The sequence below is a fragment of the Mastigoproctus giganteus genome, chromosome 7, assembly GCF_048544385.1.
Source record: "Mastigoproctus giganteus isolate SK-2022 chromosome 7, ASM4854438v1, whole genome shotgun sequence".
NCBI classification, from domain to species: domain Eukaryota; kingdom Metazoa; phylum Arthropoda; class Arachnida; order Uropygi; family Thelyphonidae; genus Mastigoproctus; species Mastigoproctus giganteus.
In genome coordinates this window covers 33,225,433-33,247,189 of record NC_143581.1, presented here as the reverse complement: position 1 = coordinate 33,247,189, position 21,757 = coordinate 33,225,433, and the positions used below count along the sequence as shown (strand labels likewise).

Sequence of the window (21,757 nt, the reverse complement as noted above, 5' to 3'; positions counted from 1 at the left end):
CTGTCCAGCTCAGCCTTAAATTTATTTAGGCTATTAACTTCCGCAACAAAAGACGGAAGTCTGTTCCATCAATCAAGCACTTACTGGCTAAATGCAATTTTCCGCACTACGCTACAACTGTCTTTCCTCAATGTGAATCTATGCCCCCTCAGGTTCTTAATCTAAGCAAGAGAAAGAATCCCATCAGCATTCAGCTCGCTCAACCCATTCAAGGCCTTATACACTTCAATCAGATCACCTCGCAGGTGCCTACTCTCCAGGCGCTGCAATTTGCAGAACTTAAGTCTTTCTTTATAAGAGCACCCCTTTGTTCCCCTCACCAATCTTGTTGTCCTTCTCTGTACACACTCAAGCAAATCTACATCCTTCTTAAAATGAGGCCTCCAGACTTGTACACAGTACTCTAGGTGTGGCCTGATCTTGTACAATGTGACAATCACCTCCCTGTCCCTGCTAGCAAAATTCCTATATATCATCGACAAGACTACATGACCTGCCCTGGCACCCATCTGTACTGCTTAGCGAACTTCATATCTGACTGCACAATTACCTCCAGGTCTTTTTCACTTTCCACTTCCCTGAGTGTAGTACCACACAGTTGGTACGTTTCCCTTGGGTTACTGCTACCCATATGCAGTACTTTGCATTTGTCAATGTTAAACTTCAGTTGCCACTTCTCAGCCCGTTTGCCCAACCTATCTAGATACATTGGAGTAGCATGCCGTCTTTACTGTCGTTAACAACCCTGCCAACCATTGTATCATCTGCAAACTTCGACATTAATCCTCATATATCATCATCAATATCATTGATGAATACACAAAACAACAATAGGCCCAGCACCGAACTCTAGGGAATAACATTTGTCCATTGATTACCACTCTCTGTCGTCTCCCACTCAACCATCCCTTTATCCATTGTAGCAACTTACCCTTAATGCCATACCTCTCCAATTTGTACAGCAGTTTTCCATGTGCAACAGTATGAAAAGCTTTCCTGAAATCCAAGTATATGATATTAAAATTATTTTTTAACATTCAGGTCCTTTATGACCACATCGTAGTATCCAATCAAATTGGTCAGACAAGACCTCCCTTTAACAAATCCATGCTCTGTCTTAACTATTACTACAGTCTTGTCCAGATGATCCTGCAATGCTTCTTTCATCAGTGACCCCATTATTTTCCAGGGAACACTAGTTAAACTAACAGGTCTATAGCTACCTGTGTCACCTTTTGAGCCCCCATTGTGAATTGGTGATACATTTGCATGCCAGTCCTTGGGGACCTCCCCTGAGTCCAAGGAAGCTCTCATAATTATGGCTAAGGGTTTGCTTACTTCCTTTGCTGCCTCCCTTAATATAACTGGATAGATCCCATCCACCCCAGGTGCCTTCCTTATGTTTAACTTCAACAATTTCTCCTCCACTTGGCTCTCAGTTATTACAAAATCACTTTGCTGGTTAGAGTTTGATAAACTTCTGGCCTCATTGAATAACTCCATGTGTGAAGGTAGATGCAAAATACTCGTTCAGTTTATCAGCTTCCTGAGCACGATCATCAGTAGTTAATGTTAAGTGGTGCAATCTGATTCATCCCTTTCCTTCTAGAGTTTACATAAGTAAAGAACTCTTTGCTGTTTTTCTTTGCATCCTTCGCCAAAGATTTCTCGTAATCTGCCTTTGCCTGCCTAAACTCCTTTGTGACTTGATTACAGACAAGCTTATATCTGCCATAGGCTTCTGTGTCACCTGATAATTTATATGCATCCCATACATTTTTCTTCTCTGACATGAGCCTCTAATTCATCTGACATCCATTTAAGCTTGAATCTTGAACAGTATTTCTTAGTTGGAATGAAAAGCTTAGTAGGCCTCCAAGCTTAAGTCCCTGAAGGCTTCCCATTTAGAATTCAAAGTTGGTAATATTATCAGTTGATCCCACTGTACATAATTTAAAAACTGTCTGAGACCCCTTTATGAAACCTTTATGAAAACAAAAGCCCTTCCCTTTTCCTCTGATAGTAATTATGTATATCTTTAAGTAAATCCCACATCACACTGTTATCACTGTCACACAGGGTTTCCTTTATCTGCAAATTCTTAATGCATGAATAATCATCTGTTTTTATTTGTTCCATGTATTTATTTGTTCCACTATGTATACTTCTAAAACAGTCCATGTATTTATTTGTTCCACTATGTATACTTCTAACACAGTCCATGTATTTATTTGTTCCAATATGTATACTTCTAACACAGTCCATGTATTTATTTGTTCCAATATGTATACTTCTAACACAGTCCATGTATTTATTTGTTCCACTATGACTCCCAACAGTCCTGGAACCTTCATTACCTTGCTTTCCATGGTGCTGTTAATTCTAATAGCACTGCAAGAATCACTTTTGCCTTTGCCTGCTGCCATTGTTAATCTTTAGTCTGTGTATTCCCCCAATCTAGCAGTTTTCCGACTCACCTAACACTGCCTTGATAGCATCAGCAAATATTCTTGCACCCTTTCTATTTAAGTGTACCCCATCCCTGTAGAATCTCCTGTCAACAAGCGCAGACCAGGCTGGAAAAAATTCTACCCCTTGAGCCTTGCACAATCTCTCCAGAGCCGAACTGACTGACAAGGTTCTCATCATATCCTTCCTCCTATTGTGTCTGGGCAGAACTGCAGACACCTTCACATTCAACCTTAACTCGCCACTGTTTTTCCAACATTGACCTGTACTTGTTGAGTAAATCTGCAGATCTCTTACTCTTAATGTCATTAGTTCCAATGTGTACAACAATATCACCTTTTGTTCCCTTAAAAGATGATATCTGCTCTACAAAGTCATCAACTTTTGTCCCTGGCAGACAAACCCTGGTCCTGTCCACCCATCCTTCTTGCAAAGGATATTCTCCGTCTCCCCGACAATAATCACCAACGCATATTTAGCCAACCACACATTTCGTCACCACCACAATAGAATCACCAACACATGTTTAGTCTTTATGAGTTATTCAAATTCAAAGAGCGTGCAGACAGAGGGCCATAAGCAAATTATTTAGTAGATTTTACCGTTTTAATTACATCATAATACTGATACCTTTTTAGATTAGGCCGTAAGGCATCAATCGTAATTGAGTGTTACTTTGTAGCTTTAGCTGCCTTAATTCTTAATTTAAAACAACGCAAGCCAGCCTAAACGTTGATCAAGTATCCTTTCATGTTACTTTCCTCGTGACCCATTGTTCCATACTGCATTAACCATGTATGTGATGCAGGTTAGTGAAAATCTTAGGTTAGGAGTCTGTTAAATGCCAAAGCAATTATGGCTAAGAGGAGAGGAGCCACTTTATTGTGTCTATAATTATATTTTTCGGTTTCGTCCAGCAAAACAGTTTACTGTTTTGCTGGACACAAAACCTGCGTTTCCAAAGACGAAACCACGCAAACCTCGCTTGAGACTGACTAACTCGGTCACGTTGTGAAAAAAGCCAAAAATAATTCCTCGCATCATTGATGAAATTTGCACTGAGGCTCTTTTCATCCGGTGTGGGAGGTAGTAAATATAAGTTATATAACCACTGTTTCCCATGAGGGTGACGCACAATGACATAGCCAATTAAATTATTTACATAGTTTTGTTTCAAGATTGGCAAAGCAAATCAAAATTAAACGAATATTTTAATTTTCAAATGAAATGTTTAGACAAAATTTAAATTAAAATCTTAAAATTTAAAAGCTTTTCTGTACAGAGATAAACATTAACATACAATAACAAATTAATATAAACACATGCATTTGAATAAACGTTCAAATTTAACTGAGGCCTTTCCACGCAGTGCAGAGGAAAATGGAAATTGCAACCATCGTATCAACTATGGGCTCTCCAAACGCATTGTTTAAATTTTAAAAAGAAATATGCTAAAGGCTAACTGATTTTATTATCTTGATAATTGTAATTTCAAAAATCATTGTTACAGTTGTAGGTTGAAATAATGACATTATCTTTTAAAAGACCGAAAAATTTTAAGTAATATTCTTTTTCTCGTTTTTTTTTGGGGGGGGGGAAGGAGGAGGAAAGTAACATAAATCACAGATAGTATTTTGTAGTCCCTTGGGTACTGCTTAAGTCAAAATGGGAAACATACATTTGTGGAAATTAATTACAGCTGCTGTAAAATATTGTCACTATAAAATTCTGCATTCATTGCTGAAATTTCTTTCCATTTCTTTTTAACAAATGCCAATATGCAACCGGTAATTCCGTCATCTATTTTTAAAACTTCGAATCCTCTTCTATGGGAAGAATCTGTTGGAATTTTAGTGACCATCGAGATCACAAGATCAGGATTTTATAATAATATCTTAGAATTTCGCTGTCTAAATTGATTGTGTAAATCTTTTACTTCATCTTTTAAAATACAGCTAGTAAATAACAAAGGGCTCGCGTTCTACTTTGTTCACAAGTTCTCAACTTAAGGCCGCTACACACGTTCAGGTAAACATCTCAGTTATGCCTGCGCAGGCTCGCCTGTACAGGTCTACTGGACGCCCACAGTGCATCCACACCTGCCACCATTCATTCAATCGGCTGACCATGGCATCGACAAATAATAAGCAATAGTTGGCTTATTATTTGCAACGAAGTGTTTTAAACGTAAAATAAAACGTAATATATGGTGCAAAAAATTGTTGAAAAAAAGAAAAGTTTATTCACATGTGAACTTGTTAAGTGAATTGCAGTTGGCCCCTAAAGACTGACATAATGATTTGCGGATGAATGAAGAAACTTATTTAGAGCTTCTTTCATTAATTACTCCAGTAATTAAAAAAAAAAAAAACGATACTGTTATGAGGACGGCCATTTCATCGCACGAGAGATTAACTGCAATTCTGAGATTTCTTGCAACTGGAAGAAGTTACGAAGATCTTAAAATTTCGACAATAATTTTCGCGAAATTCTCAGAAAAATCCCACAGATTTATTAAAATTTAATAAAATAATAGAGTAATGAATTTTATTATTGCTGTTATTATAAATGATATTTATTGACACTGATATTCAGAGTTAAAATTTACTTCTAATCCAGGCAAATTTTTTATTAATCGGCAACAAAATGAATAGTGAATTTTTTTTCATAGAATTTATGTAATTATTAATGATAGTCATATAGGGAAATCCTCCAATCGCTACACACGCTCCGGTTTGCCTGCACAGGCCATTCCGGTTCAGGCAAATCGAATGATTTTTCATATTTCCTCCGGTCGCTTATGCAGGTCAAAATAACTGTGCAGTTTCATCATCCACACGCTCCGGTAGACCTGTACAGTCGTGCCCGCGCAGGTTTACCTGAACGTGTGTAGCGGCCTTTAGTTTTAACTTCGTTTCTTCCGTCTTATGTGATATTATTAACACGTTCGTTGCTTCCTGAACGCATATATGCATCTTCGAATTTTCATCCAGTTGAAAGGGGAACTACACTACTTTTGGAACTTTTTCTTTCAATTTGAGAGAAAAAATAATTTTTTTTTAAGCACCCTTTATAGGGAGATGATTACTTCAGTCATAGTGAAAAGAAAGCCCAAAAATGTCTTTGTCCTCTCCAACACAGATTGACTCAATCTCGTGGTTTTCCATCCCGGGTCGAAACCAGCGGCAGCGAAAGTGTTAATAGCCATGCATCAGATGAGGCGTATCCTTTACAGTATTTCAACAGTGTCACATATTATCAATACACACCGAAAACACAAACGGAAAACACTAACCCAAGATCTAAACAAGACTATTACAAAGGCTTAAACGAATCAATAGTTTGTGTAGAGGCACTAGATGCAGGGCTGTCCAAAGGTACTTGGAGCCCAAATGCAAAATTGAGTTAAGGGGCCTCGCTTATTTATGTTAAGACTTTGATGGCTCCCCCGATTGAATACCCTTAGATCGGGGGCCCTGGTGCGACGCATCCAATGCACCCTCCATTTGCATGGCCCTGACCAGACGAGTAAAGTCTCCTCATTAATCGGATTGTGATAAGTACTCTCGGATTAGAAGCAAAATAGTACAACTGATGGAAAGACAGGGATAAATATTTTATCTGTTAACGCTTGGAGCAAATCACGCCAAAAATGTAAATGGACAGAAAATGCATGTGACTCTTACATATAATTAATTCCTTGGAAAAACAAAACAAAAAAACATATTCATGTTTTTAAAAGTAATGTTATTCAGATATTTTTTAGGGTACTGTATGCAGACATGCTCACGCCTATCAAACAAATGATCCAACTAACACATCACGTACAGTGGCCTTATCCCTTTAGAAGTAGTATATATAAAAGATAAATAACTTACTGTGGCATTAGCGCTTCCTCCAGGCGGTCCACAACTGATCATTTTGGATTTCACATCTCCTAAGTAAAGATTTTTGGCACGGCATATTTCCTTGAGGTAATCCTCAAATTCTCTGAATGATATATGCTTTTTGTTCCTATGAAGAGAGGTTCAGTTAAATCTGAAATACTAGTGATTTTGTAAGCGCTGAAATATAGTTAAAAGATTTAATGCCGTGTACACAGAACGTCCTACAGGTCGCGCAGCATAAGGAAAATAATAAAGCCTTTCTAATTTCCGTTTTTCCTTGTTGCAGGCCAAGGAGGAAAAACGACAATTATAAAGGGAAAGTAACATTGGAGATAATATTTGTAACAATATTTATGGTCGAAGAGGTTTAGGCATCTCATAGATTGTTGCATGAAAATTTAATCGACTACACATGAAGAGGCACACCGGTCACGCAACTGTCATGAGATTAGTTGGCTGTTTCAAGAGACATAGAACTAATTAAATGAATAAATGCATGAAAATAATTAAATTAGTTTAACAAATTAGAGGCAACCTAAAAAAATTCGATATACCATCACTTGACGAAATAAGTTTACCTGGAAGACGAAAACACAATAGTATAAAGAGCCAAGGGAAAAACATGCCGTAGCCTAGTGGTCAGGCGCGCGGGTGCATAAGTACACGTGCGTTGAGTGACCGGGGTTCAAGCCCGTGACTGCTGAATACGGTGCTGTTTCTTGTATTCTGTCTATTTTGTGAACTCCTCTGATCATTTGGTCGTCCAGGAGTATAAACAGAAAATTTAATTTAATGAACTAAGGGGCCTCCAGTCCTATTTATAAGATAACCAGCAGTACCCCTTGCGAAAATTTCGCAATTGGCAGCAGAGTTTTTCTCTAGCTGTCCTAAAGAAATGTAGTCCGTGTTTGGTCGTGAGCAGGTAAGCCAGTACGCGTCGAATCCTTTCGCATTTCTTATTTCTGTAAAATATAAACTATTCTTTGTTTTAAAGTAGGCAGCGCTAGTAGAGAAAATTGGCCCATTCTGTACAATAAAACTATTTCGGAATTTTAATATTTTCCCAGGTTTCTGCACACCTAGGAAGAAATATCTTCAGTTTGAGACCAAATCCGTTAGGCCTATCGTCGCAGTTACTTCTCCGAATTATTATTATTATTATATTTCGCAATTGGTAGCAGAGTTTTTTTATTATCATTATTATTATTATTTATTTATTTTTTTTTTTTTCGAACAAAAAACGCGATTGTGCTAACGTGCAAATTGTTAATCAGTTAAATACTTAAAAGTTCAAATTGTTAATCAGAAAAAAATGCCTTATCAACTTAGACAACTGTTTGTTTAATAGTAAACATCTTCCTGTGGCTCCATCTATGAAGTGAATGCTGGCCCGTTCCGTAAAATAAAACTATTCGGAATTTTTAAAATTTAACAACTTTCTGCATACCTAGGAAGAAATATCTTCAATGTGAGATCACTTCCAGCCCGATCGGTCAAGCTTATTGTTCACACTGACTGTCGAAAGAAAACGACTTTCGTATTAAACATATAACTGGTGTTCAAAGAAAGTGAATCACCTAGGAATTTCACATTTCTAACCCTTTTTCGTGATGTTATGTTACGTTAATGACTAGCATCACACATAGAAATATAAACAAAAGATATTTAGTAATAGATAAAGCAAAGCTAAGTAATATTTGATAGGTGCTCTCAAAATATTCCAAAATGAGCATTTGCAACCTTTATACTACAGTTTTCTTAAACACGACAATTACGGCTGAAATGTTATCAGAAGCCCTCAATTTGCTTCGGTTTATCATTTTAAATGGAAAACAAAATGAAAAGTTCACCAGGTGCAAACTAATATTTAGTTGAACCGCCTCTGGCCCTGATGACAACAGCACAACGTCCAGGCATTGACAAGATCAATTTCTGAAGCTAATCAACTGATAGTTCGTGGTTCTAACACGAATTATGGCTTCCTGAAGTTCACGAATGGTCTTTGGTTTCTTTCTGGCAACTGCTGATTCCTGGCCAGCTAATAGTTGTAATGAAACGTTCTTCTAACCATTTTTTTCACCTATAACAAATGTAAACACATTACTGTCGAGCCTCTAATGCAGAAATGAAGCTAAAGTAACTACAGAAGTTTTCGCCCGATGACAAGGAGTAGAGTCGTACTGAAAGATGCAGTTACTTGGCAAGTTGAAATGGTCTCTAATCGTTGGCAGCAATTTGCCTTCCAGTATAGCCAGGCATTTACGGAATTTACGGAACCTTTTGTAAACTGGCATTTATGGAACCTTTTATAAACTGCACGTGATACGAAATTCAACCCACATATCATTTGGCTGGTAGGGAATTTCACTGTAGACACCATTCAGTCTGGATGGTATTCTTCACCACGTCTACGGCGAATCGTTTGTCTCCCATCAGAGCCATGCAGGTTGAATTTCTCATCCGAGAAAATAACAGACTTCCACTGCTCGGGGGTCCATTTGAAATGCTCCTTACACCAAATTAATCGGGCTTTTTTTTTCATTTTTTGTGTGAGGAGGGGCTTCTTCTTAGGAAGACGGGCTACAAGTCCATTTTTGAAGAGGCGTCTTCTGACTGTTACTGCACTTGCTACCACTCCTGTATGTTCTTTCCATTCCCTTTTCTGCTCAAACGAAGAAGTTTTATGGTTTTTAAGGCATAAGCGCTTCAAAGCGCGGTCCTATTTTGGCGTAGAGACTCATTTGCGTCCGGTTCCTTTTTTCCTATCAGCAGAACCAGTATTATTGAGTTTGGAAAGAAATCTACTCATTGTCGACTGATCACAGGACCTATAAGCAATATGACGGGAAGAACATCCTTCCTCAGGTAAGGCAACAATAGCACTTTTTCTTCGTGGCGTGAACTGCACGTAACTCGCCGTCTTGAAACAGGGAAAGAATGACTGCAACTCTTGCAGTGCGTGCTTATATAGCTGAAAGTAACAGTTGATGCAATATTACATCATCACCTATGCGTGTCAATCTTATCTGATGCAATCTGTACGAAATATTGCATATACTTACGTTATTCGGACGATAATTACAATTTTAAGGGGTGATGCACTTTCTTTGAACACCAGTGTTTGTAGGTATTAGCCTAAAACACAGGCAATAAAAATAATTGACAACAAAGTTCTCCGATAATAAGAGGGCAGATTAAGTTTGGTAAGGATATTAATAGTTTTAAGTTTTAAGCTTATACTCTTTATTCGAATTAAATGAACTCGTAAACTCGTTTTTCGAATTAAATAATTATTCACTATTTAATACGTTTAATAATTTCTATGTATTTGGAAGCCTGTTCCATACGTATCCCTGGATTAAAAATGATTAATATTCAACAACCAATGGAAATGGGGTTTAAAATAAAAACGTCTACAGGAATATAATATACAATAAGTTCTGGATTATCGGGCGACCGATTAAGCGGGGTTTCCAAGGCCCACAAGTAACAAAGAGAAATTCGTGTAACCCTTTAATTGGTGGTGTTTATTTTTATTTTGTAATGTTTCTATGAAACTCCCTTGAATTTCTCAGAAATATCAGAAATATCATCTTTGCTTTCTAACTAATAATCTCATTCTAATCATATATCAGTAATCCTTCCGTTTTACTACTGTGTGGTATAATTTTAACATTCTTCTCCGAATTATTATTATTATTTTGTTATTTTTTAAAAGTTCGACTCATCAATAATGCCAAAAAGATACTATAGGTCAACTTTAACTCGACTACATCGAACAAGATAATGCTTCGAAATTTAAGTAGCACCATTCTCAGGAAGGCAAAATAAGGAAAAAAGCAATGTTGACTGTTTTTCATTTTCAAAAAAAAAAAGAAAAGAAAAAAAAAAAACACGTTCTTACTAAACTCTCGTCAAATGTTCTGACGCTGTAATGTACTTTTATAAATATGAATACGTATATAAAGAAATTAACGTTTGTCACATTTACGAGTTTTTCTTTCGTTTTCCAGATTAGCCAGGCACATTTATTTAAGTCACACCAGATAATCAGAAATCTTCTGTATTTCAAAATAACTTAATCAAATTTAAGATTAAATTATTGAAATGTTAAATAGAAATTAAAGAAAAACAAAAACAATTTATCTGGAAAACTTAAGATGAGGTGAAGTAAAACATTTCCTGGAATTGTGTGTTTTAAAAAAAATGCATCTTTATAAACTAATTATACAACAGGTACTGATATAACATTCTCCTGGAACTTAAAGGTTCAACTTAGCAGGCAGGACGCTGGACAGGTTTTTTTTTTTTTTTTTTTTTTGGATGTGAGTGCAGCTTTGAGTAACTTATAATCTTTAAGCTTTGTTTTCAGGTTTCGATTCGCTTATTTCACTTCGATTGGGGCGATCATTCTGTGGCACTCACGCTACTGTTTGTCTGCTGTGGTTGTTATCTTGGTTACAATTCCTGAAACGGGAGGATGTTTATTTTTAAGTTAAAAAAATATATATTTTTGAAATAAACTAAAGGCCAGATTACAGTTTATTCCTTACTGTTTGTTAATAGTTATGGCCATAAAATTTTTAATAAAATGTGCTTCACTGAAAGTCCTTCAAGGATAAAAAGGATTCTGAATAAGAAATGGAGCCCCCTTTAATGTCACATGCCTTTCTGCAATCTTCAGAGTGCCGCTGTTTGAGACTTCTCAATTCTTGCCTGTCCTTGGATGAGAGATAAACTGCTTCAAGCATTCATTTCGAGATAATATGTGTTGATTTTGCAGGTTCTAGCAAATTTTGTAGGTTGGAAGTTGGTTGGCCTGTTACAACGTAAGATCGCTCATCGGTGAAGACAGGATATTAGAGCTGGAAAAGGAACTAGAAAATGTGAATATCATCGGTTTGGCTGAAACAAGAAGAAATTAATCACTTATCAGTTTATCAAGTGTAAATCTGCTGTACACCAATGGAAACAGTGAAAGGCGCGAAGGTGGAGTTGGGTGTCTGGTCCACAAAGATATAAAAAACAACATTTTGGAATTCAAAAATACATCACCAAGGGTGTCAAGACTAATACTCAAGATTTCTAAGAGGTACAAGCTAAAGGTTATAATGATTTATGCACCAACATCGAGCCATGATGATGACGAGGTTGAAGAAATGTACATCGAAATCGAGAGTCTTCTAGATGAGCAGAAAACCCACTACACTATTATTATGGGGGACTTCAATGCTAAGGTTGGAAAAAGGCAAAACATCGCAGAAAGAGGAACTATAGGAAATTTTGGAATTGGTGAAAGAAATAAAAGAGGTGAAACACTTGTGGAATTTGCAGAATCTCGAGGAATGTCAGTAATGAACACTTTTTTCAAGAAAAGAGTGAACAGAAAGTGGATATGGAAGAGTTCAAATGGATTAACAACTAATTAAATCGACTTCATTCTCACTAACAGAAGATATATCATGAATGATGTTACCGTCCTGAATAAGGTAAATGCTGGAAGTGATCACAGAATGGTAAGATGTACACTTGATATAGATGTAGGAAAGGAAAGGAAAAAACTGACTCGAGCAAATAATACGAATGTCTTTGAGATAACAGAAGAGGAGAAAAAGCAGTATGTACTGGAACTTAAGAACAGGTTTGAGCTACTGCAGACTGATCAGGGCCAAGATATCGATGAGGAATATTACAACTTTCTGAAAGTGATAAAGCCCAAGAAACTTATAGGGAAAAAGAAATCCAAAGAAAAAAAAATTAGTCAAGAAACACTTGTTGTGATGAAACGAAGGGGACAAATGAAGAGCAAGATAAACACTGACAAGGAGAAAATTGAGTATACTGAGTTATGCAAAGCCATTAGAAAGAGACTCAGAGAGGACATAACAAGATTTAACACAAGAAAAGTAGAACAAGCATTAAGGGAAAACAAAGGATTTAAATCAGCAGCCATGAGCAGTAATACAGAAAGCCAAATGATACTGAAACTGAAGAATAGCGATGGTGTACTTATAAACAGCAGAGAAGGCATAATTCAAATAGCAGAAGACTACTATAGAGAATTATACAAGGAGCGAGGGAATGATACCAGCAGTGGGGAAGATGGATTGCAAAGTAGCAACACATACGACATACCCAATATTCTTCCTGATGAGGTAGAACATGCATTGAAGAATCGGAAAGCCCCAGGGGAAGATGAAGTTACTGTAGAGTTGTTAAAATTGGGAGGATGAGACATAACACAAAAACTGGCAAGGCTCTTCACAAAATGTATTAGAAAAGGTGTGACGCCTAAGAATTAAAATAATGCAATCATAGTTTTGCTGCATAAGAAAGGAGAGAAATCAGAAATTGGAAATTATAGACTAATCAACTTGTTATACCACATCTACAAGTTGTTCACAAAGGTCATTACTAACCGATTAGAAAGAATACTTGATGAGAATCAACCGAAAGAGCAAGCTAGCATCAGGACAGGATTCTCAATTATGGATCACCTTCACGTAATATCACAGCTAAGGCAGAAAGCAAATGAATATAAAACACCACTATGCCTGGAATTTGTGGATTATGAAAAGGCATTTGACTCCATACAGCATAAGGCAATGTTTCGGGCACAGGAAAGACAAGGCATAAATACCCCATATATTATGATTTTGAAGAAAATAAATGAGAACGCTACCTCCTTTATTAGACTAGACAAGGACAGTAGCAAATTTAAAATTGAGAAAGTTCGACAAGGAAACACAATATCTCCGAAGTTGTTTACTGCTGCCCTCGAGGAAGCTTTCAGAAGATTAGACTGGTCGCAGAAAGGAGTCAACATGAATGGAGAGTACCTAAACCATTTACGATTTGCAGTGACATTGTGGTCATAAGCCACGATCCCCTAAGAATTAGTGGAAAATCTTAATCAGTTATGCACAGTTAGTAAGGATTTTGGACTAAAAATGAATATGGCTAAAACAAAAGTAATGATGAACAAGTATACCACAGAAAGGGACATAATGATTGAAGGAGCAGTAATTGAAAAGGTGGAGTCATATACTTATCTGGGAAAGTTTTTAGCTGTAATAATGATAAATGGCTGGAAGTCAAGAGAAGAATAAATTTTGGATGGATAGCATTCAGGAAATATAGTCACATACTGAAGAGCAATATCCCAGTTTGTCTGAAACGTAAAATAATGAACCAATGTATACTCCCCACCATGACTTACCGAAGTGAAACTTGGGCACTCACCAAAAGAATGGAAGAGAAGCTGAAAACTACATAGCGAAGAATGGAACGAATTATATTGGGAATCAGACTGTTAGATAAGAAGAGGAACACATGGATTAGGCAGCAAACTCAAGAAAGGACATTCTTATCAAAACGAAAGAATTAAAATGGTCTTGGGCAGGACACATAGCTCGAAGACATGATGACAGTTGGACTAAGAAAATAACAGAATGATCCCCAAGAGGAGCTAAAGAAAACCTGGAAGACAACGGCAGAGATGGATAGATGAAATTCATGAGTTTGTGGGTAATAAATGGATGGCCATTGCACAAAACAGAACGAACTGGAAAGTTGCTGGAGAGGCCTTCATCCTGCAGTGGATTGAAAATGGCTGATGATGATGATGTGGAGTAGATACCAGAAAGGGAAAGGCTGTAGAATCAGACCAGCCAGATCTGATTATAATGGGGAAGAAACTATTACAAGTGGATAAATATATATCAAGATGTTGGACAACTAAAGATATAGTGGGAACTAGTCAGTAAAAATAAAATAAACTGGGAGTTACCAAATAGACTATGGCAGATGATCTTTTCAATTAAGGAGAGGACCATCATTATTCTGTTATGCAAGACGATCGTTAGACTGCATTTGCAATTTGTATTCAGGTATGGAGGACTGAATACAATATTCATAAAATTCATACATGAATATAATATACAATATAAAGAGTTCAAAGATGGGTTACAAGGTTAATGATTAGTACAAATAGGTGCACATATGAAGAATGGCTTTGAAGATGTGAACTGCAAAGTTTGACAACAATCTGAGAGGAGATCTGATTGAGATTTATAGGCCCTAAAGGGGTTGAGTAAATTAATGAGGAAAGTCTATTGTACCTTGATGGTTGGAGGAGAGCCAGGGGTACAAATATAAAATATCAGGGAATAACAGAACACTGGATCTCATGAAGTTCACCTAAGGGCAGTGGATTGTCAAACACTGGAATAAGTTGGAAAGCCGAAGGCAGTGAGCCTGACTAAATTTAAAGTGGAGTTATATGGTTACCTTGTGGGAATGGGAACAGTATGAAATTCTGTTTTATTTAATTATTATTTTATTTATATATTTAATTTAATTAATGTTATTATTTATTTATTTTATCTTATTATTTGGCTGATGCAATAAAAGTCAACTTCCTTGCATCATTTTGCTTCCACCGAAACGGAGTGCATGCTTTGATCTCAACATAACTGGAACAGATATATCAACGTACATAATACACAATTAAGATTGTGTATAATTTCAGTAATGTGTAACGCATTTTGTAACATTTAGTTACGAAATGCAGTGTACACTAGTATGAAGTATGGTCTCCATGAACAGCAATACAAGCAGTCAAATGCTTCGTGGCAGAGACTCAAAAAAGGTGATGAATGTCATCATGATGAACACTGGGCAATGTTCCTTGCACTTGTGCTGTAAGTTGCACAACAGTGATAGGGTGCTAAGAAGTGAAGGTCAGTGAGCATCCTATCCTATCATATCTCAAATATGTTAGATGGGCAACAGATCTGGGGAAGAACGTGCATGGCTAAGGAAGCATATCCACTGTTAGAAGATGAAAACTGTATGTCGGCAGGTCCGGAGGGAAAACAGGGTTTGGGATGGAATGTAGAAAGGGCAGCTGCATTTGTCTTAAAATTATTTCAACACAATGTCTTATCAACACCATCAATATTTTTATTATTATTTTTTTTTTTTTGGTAGTTGTTGGCGCATAGTCTTCTGTGGCCATAATGCACCTCCCAAGGTTTTTGCAGTACTTTGATCCAAGCCTGCGACCTTTGGGTTGCCAGGCAGGCACTTTACCGACCCAGCTAGCCCGGTCGGCACACCATCAATAACGACCCGAGGGGAAATACTAGTGTAACTGATAGCTCCCCATCCATAATTCCGAGTGTTGCTTTCATAATGCTTTTTTTTTTTTTTTTTTTTTGTGTTGTGATTTCTTTTATGTAAACCCCTGGCTTGTAGCCGTGAAGGGAGTTGTATACAGCAATGTGCTTTCTGTATACAGGGTGTTTCAGTTAAACGTTTCAGAACTTCTAAGAGGGGTAGGGTACATCCTGACAACTCGAAATCATATAGCAATGTGGGGTCGGAAATGCTTTCCTGAAGCGGTGTTGTACACAGAAGCACCATAAAGAAAAGAGACCGTAAGTGAGAAATCGTTTTAATAATACATGGAAAGAAGCAAAAGGTACGTGGATTAAAGTAAGTGTTCGAAGTTTCTTCCACGGGCTACAATGCACACCTCACATCTCCGACGCATGGACATCCGAACATTCTGGAATACTCCAGGCGAATTTCGAATTTCTTCGGCAACTACTGCGATTCTTGCAACAAGCTCCTCAGCATTGTCAACAGGGGTGTCATAAACTAGCGATTTCATATGACCCCAGAAATAAAAATCAAGACATGATAGGTCGGGTGACCGAGCAGGCCAACGCACGGGACCACCACGTCCGATCCACTGTTGACCAAATGTGACATCCAGGTAGTTACGAACATCTCCGCTATAATGGGCAGGGGCTCCATCGTGTTGGAACCACATTGTCTGTTGCGTCGATGCAGAAATCTGTTCATCTCTCAAAAGTTGTGGCAATACTTGCTGCAGAAAGATCAAGTAGATAGGTCCGGTTAGACGACACGGTAACAGGTAAGGGCCGATGAGGTGATCTCCCATAATACCGGCCCATACATTGACCGAAAATCGAATCTGTGCTGCACGACGTCGTATTGCATGCGGGTTCTCGACCGCCCAGATATGGTCGTTATGCGTGTTGAAAATTCCTTCCCTTGTGAAGGATGCCTCATCGGAAAACAACACTTCAGCAGGAAAAAGGGGATTTGTAGCACATTTTCCAAGGTACCACTGTGCGAAAGCAATACGAGGTGCATAATCCTCCGGTTGCTGTGTCTGGACACGCTGCACGTGAAACGGATGCATGTCTTGTTCTCGGAGAATCCTCCAGACGCTGCAATGGGAAACCCCGACTGCGTTTGCTAGACTTCGTGTACTCGTTATTGGATTCCCCTGTACATGCTGCAGCACATTCTGTTCGACGGCTGGAGTCCGTGCTGTTCTTACCCTGTCCCTGTCAGCTCTTTCAAATGAACCTCTCTCAGCTAACCTCTGGTGCAGTCTTGCAAAGAAATTATGACTGGGAATACGCCTCGTCGGATATCGTTCCGCGTACAAACGCTGTGCGGCTGGCCCACTACAATTTGCAGCCCCGTACGCCAAATGCATATCGGCTAACTCTGCGTTCGTGTAATCATCCATCCATCCTACTAACTTGGCGTTCTTGTTCAAGAAATTCGAAATTCGCCTGGAGTATTCCAGAATGTTTGGATGTCCATGCGTCGGAGATGTGAGGCGTGCATTGTAGCCCGTGGAAGAAACTTCGAACACTTACTTTAATCCATGTACCTTTTGCTTCTTTTCGTGTATTATTAAAACGATTTCTCACTTACGGTCTCTTTTCTTTATGGTGCTTCTGTGTACAACACCGCTTCAGGAAAGCATTTCCGACCCCACATTGCTATATGATTTCGAGTTGTCAGGATGTACCCTACCCCTCTTAGAAGTTCTGAAACGTTTAACTGAAACACCCTGTATAATAAAGAGTTCTTCTTCTAATGGAAAATGATGCAAGAAAGCAAGCTTATTAACCAAAAAAAGAAAAAAAATCCCACATCACCTGTCTGACCTCTGTAATAATTTATCTAGTTCTTAAATTTATTCAAACAAGCCACTTTCATAACACCAGAGAGAAGTTTGTTTTAACAATCAACTACCTGCTAGCTGAAAGCAAAGCTTTCACGACCACTAGGTCAGAGGAGCTTGCAATTAATTATTTTGAGAATAAATACAATCATTAATTGTATTTAGCAATCAGTCGGTTTGAACTTCGATCCACATTACTGCAATCTCACGTCAGTGCAATGTTTTAAACATCCGAATACCTTTTTCTTGCAGTAGTAATATTCGCTCTACAATAACAAACATAAACTGCAAAAATAGAAAAAAACAGAAAATATGAAACTTTTACGAATAAGTAAAACAAATAAATAAATTAACTAACTTTGATATTTTTCCATAATAGATGGCGCTGTCGACAGTTGTGAAATTTTTTTCCTCGAGTATATCAGCCTGCTTCAACCAACGATCGCTGTTACGAAGGTTAATCGTATCTCCCGCGTTACCTTTTTCACCAAACTTGGCATATAGTGCAAACTGTTCACGAAATGTTGCTTCATCAGTTTCTTTATCTGCAGATTCTTCTCTCCTTCTTTCCCTCTGTACGCATACACGCAAAATATAAAAGTATTACTTTTATATTACTTGTTCAAAGTATGCAAATAAAAAATATAAAATAACAAATATAAATATGCGAATACTCAGTATATTCGAAAGGAATAAAACATTATTCCTCTCAAAACTGCATATAGATACTTATATTCACAAAAAGAATACTCATAAACTGTTTAAAATGATTACAAACTAAAATAATATAAATATTTGGCGACCTGCAGTCTTTATTTTAATTCATTTAAAACCGTCGGTTTAAGCACAGCTGAAATCAATCCTAGTTGATACCACAAAAACACGAAGCATTTGGTCTACTTATTTGTGTAACAGAATTTTGAAATTGTCAAGCAAAACTTGTCTGATTTCAAAATTTATATAGTGTTACACAACCACTATTTCATATATGAGGAGCGGTACGAAAGTAAAGCCTTCTATTTTCGTCCTCAGAAAATTTAATTCCTACAACTATGCTTTTTACATCAATTAATCTTCAATCATTAATAAACACACTATTATTTTTATACAAAGTCACCATCATTTTCTATGCACTTCCGCCATCTATCTGTAAATGTCCTTACTCTTTCTCCGGAGGGCGTGGAACCCATTTTGGTCATCGTCCGCAAAATGGGTTCCACGGAGTACATCCTTCGGCGGGCCGAAGAGGTGATAGTCGGAAGGTGCGAGATACGAGCTATGAGAGGGATGAGGTAGAACAGTGCACCCCAGTTTTGCAATGGCTTCCATTGTGCACAGATCGGTGTGGGGTCATGCATTGTCATGGAGAAGAAGAACCTCATTAAAGTTTTTGTCCTGTCGAATTCTGCGGATGCGGGCTTTCAACTTTATCAACGTTTCCTCTTATCAGACTGAGTTGATTGTGGTGCGTCGATACGGCTCTTGTCTGTTGTCACTGACGTTAGGGCCGGCCACTTCGGCTTGTCAATGTCACTTTCCCTACTCTTAAAGTGTCTTACCCAACGTCTAACTGTCACATCTACGATATTGTCATCATAAACATTTTTGAGATGCGTATGGCCTTCGATTGGTGTCACTTCTTCCTTGTCAAGAAATTTAATCACCACTCTTTGCTTGATACGTATATCTGTAACATCCACCATTTTGAAGTATCAGTGTGCTGCACTCACGAGACCGATCATAGCGCCACTCAGTATGGCGAAACTAGAGACCACTACTCACCACTCAATCACACGCGAAAAGATCTACGGCGCCATTTTCCGAGCAAAAAATTAGGAGGCATTACTTTCGTACGGGTCCAAGTGCGTATAACAACGAAACTGCGAATTCCGGAATTCTCCCATGCCAGAAGTCCAGTCGCCCCCACCCTCCGTGCTTTTTAATAGCAATACAAAACAAGCCAGCTGGTCCCCTCGAGGTGGCGATTCTCGCACTACGACAGTCGTTGCAAGTAACAGAACTCCCATTCATACACTCATTTCTAATTTTTGAATTTAAACAGTTAGAAAATGTAGCGTATTAGTAACCTGTGGAAGTATCCGATTGTAACTCCTCAATTATACACCGGTGTACAAAACTTAAGGCCCAACACTATTTCTAAAGGTTACAACCACAAAATCTTTACTTAAGGTACTCTTTACTGATGAGCGTAGATGCAGTATCAGCAGCGACGTCAGCTAATCTGGCGAGAGGCTGGCACACGGTATCACCCCGCAAACATCAATGAAAGGGATCAATATGGCGGTCGAGGTGTTCTCGTCTGGGGAGGCGTTATCTTGGATGGACGTATACAACTCCAGATACTGGAAGGCAGTACAGTACTGTAACCGGTGCACGCTACTGTACTGAGGTAATCCTTCCCCATGTGCGTCTGTTTCGAGGTGCCATTGGCCCCGAGTTCGTGTTTATGGATGATAACGAGACATCCCATCGCACTGTAGCTGTTGATATGCCTTTGGAAAGTGAGGACATTGTTTGTATTGATTTGGCCTGCCCGCTCCACCGATCTAAATCTCATCGAACATATATGGGACGCTCGAGAGAGACGCCTAGCAGCACGTTCACACCCACTAGAAAATGTTTACCAGCTGAAAATGGCGCTGACAGAGGAACAGGCGATTTTACCGCAAGAACTTATCAACAACATTGTTCTAAGTATGGGCAGGCGGTGCAAAGCCTGCATCGATATTAGGGGTGGCCATATCTCCTACTGAGGACCACCTCTTTTCCTTGTTCCAACTTTGGCAGTGATGCATCTGTATCATGGCAGCGTGCTATGTTGCCATTTTTGAATAAAGTCCCTCTGTACCGTTTTGTTTCCGTTGTTGTGTCGGTGTTATTATTATTAGCCGTATGATGCAGGGAAGTCTGAGGCTTATGCTGCACCAGGCAAAAAAAAAAAACAAAAAATTCTGAATTACCCCGAGAGAGAGAGAAAGCAGTAGAAGGGAATCGTCAAGAATCAGCCAGTGTTATGTTGCCATTTTTAAATAAAATCCGCCGCCGTAGCCTAGTGGTCAGGTGCGCGGGTGTATAAGTACACGTGCCTTGAGTGACCGGGGTTCAAGCCCGTGACTGCTGAATACGGCGCTGTTTCTTGTATTCTGTGTATCTTGTAAACTCCTCTGACCGTTTGGTCGTCCCGGAGTATAAACAGAAAATTTATTTATTTATTTAAAAGACCAGATATAAAAACCAGACCAGACCAACTGGACTTCTAGCGCTAAGCACAGAGACCATGTTTAACGCAAAGGCAGCTGCAGGAATGTATTTACATTTAATCTGAATCAGTTGCGGTCCCAAACCTTTCTGAAATGGGGGTCGGCGCTATGGGGCGCAAGTGAGGCACTTGCCAGACGCTCCCAGATGTGCTACTGCATATACATGCATGTTAAGATACGATATGAATTACAGTACGGAAACGCTAGAAACACCGCCAGAAACGCTAGCGCCAAACCTGAACGAGGAAGGGGGACCTGGTTCAGTGGGAATCAATGAGCTTCAATTATCATGTAGCAGTAAAAAAAATCCACATTATTTTTATCATGGAGGAACTTATGCCCCGTTTAGACTCTATTTGGGGCCTCAAATGCTATGAATAGAGTACAGTACTTGCTTTTTTTAAACATAAGTGCCGTTGCCTTGTACCCCAAGGAAAAAAAGTATCTCTACCAGTAGAAGTATCATTGTTTGTGTATACAGTACTGTATGTATTCTATGATCGGTTTGATTAGATGAAAATAAGCCTTTCCGGGGAGAGAAAACTGCACGACCTCTCGATCGAAACCAACTAACTCGACCACAATGAAACTATGCCCATAAAATTCCTTCCACCTCAATCGTATTCAATCCAAATTCTTTTCCTGGTTGTGAGGGCAAGCCAGTGATTGTAACAACTCTGCTAACTGCACGGGCGAATTACACACGGAAAGCTATAATCCGTGTTTAAAATATAATATTACGCTTTTATCGCGCAAGGCCTTCCTACTGTTAGATCTTTTCCTTTTTCTCTTTATTATCGAACCTTAGAGTCTCTGTTTATCCAAACATTTCGCACATTTCAACAAATACCAGTTGAAAGAGAGTACAGGTTGATTGATGTTGACCCGCACTTACGTCACTAGGGAATTGTCACTGATGCTGTTATTAGGCGTGTTAACATACAAGTGCCAATTATTTTTACCAAGTCCGTCCGTCCGCATGCAATAACTCTACTCTAGGATTTTCACAAAATTTTATATATGGCTCTTTTGGAAAGATTTATCGAGCCAACCAAAATTTCATTAAAATCGGACCAATAAAAATCCGTCAATTCTTTTTCTTTCTT

At 38.4% G+C, this 21,757-nt stretch overlaps 1 protein-coding gene across 1 annotated transcript in view; it reads right to left on the bottom strand.

The window, feature by feature from the left end:
• LOC150082800 (uncharacterized) overlaps positions 1 to 21,757 on the bottom strand; it is a 74,874-nt gene that overhangs the window by 1,145 nt on the left and 51,972 nt on the right. Inside the window, exons 7-8 of the mRNA XM_090378286.1 lie at positions 17,729 to 17,943; positions 6,348 to 6,483 (exon numbers count right to left, since the gene is read on the bottom strand). Coding sequence (XP_090234412.1) covers positions 6,348 to 6,483; positions 17,729 to 17,943 — 351 coding nt within the window. The remainder of the gene's footprint in view (positions 1 to 6,347; positions 6,484 to 17,728; positions 17,944 to 21,757) is intronic.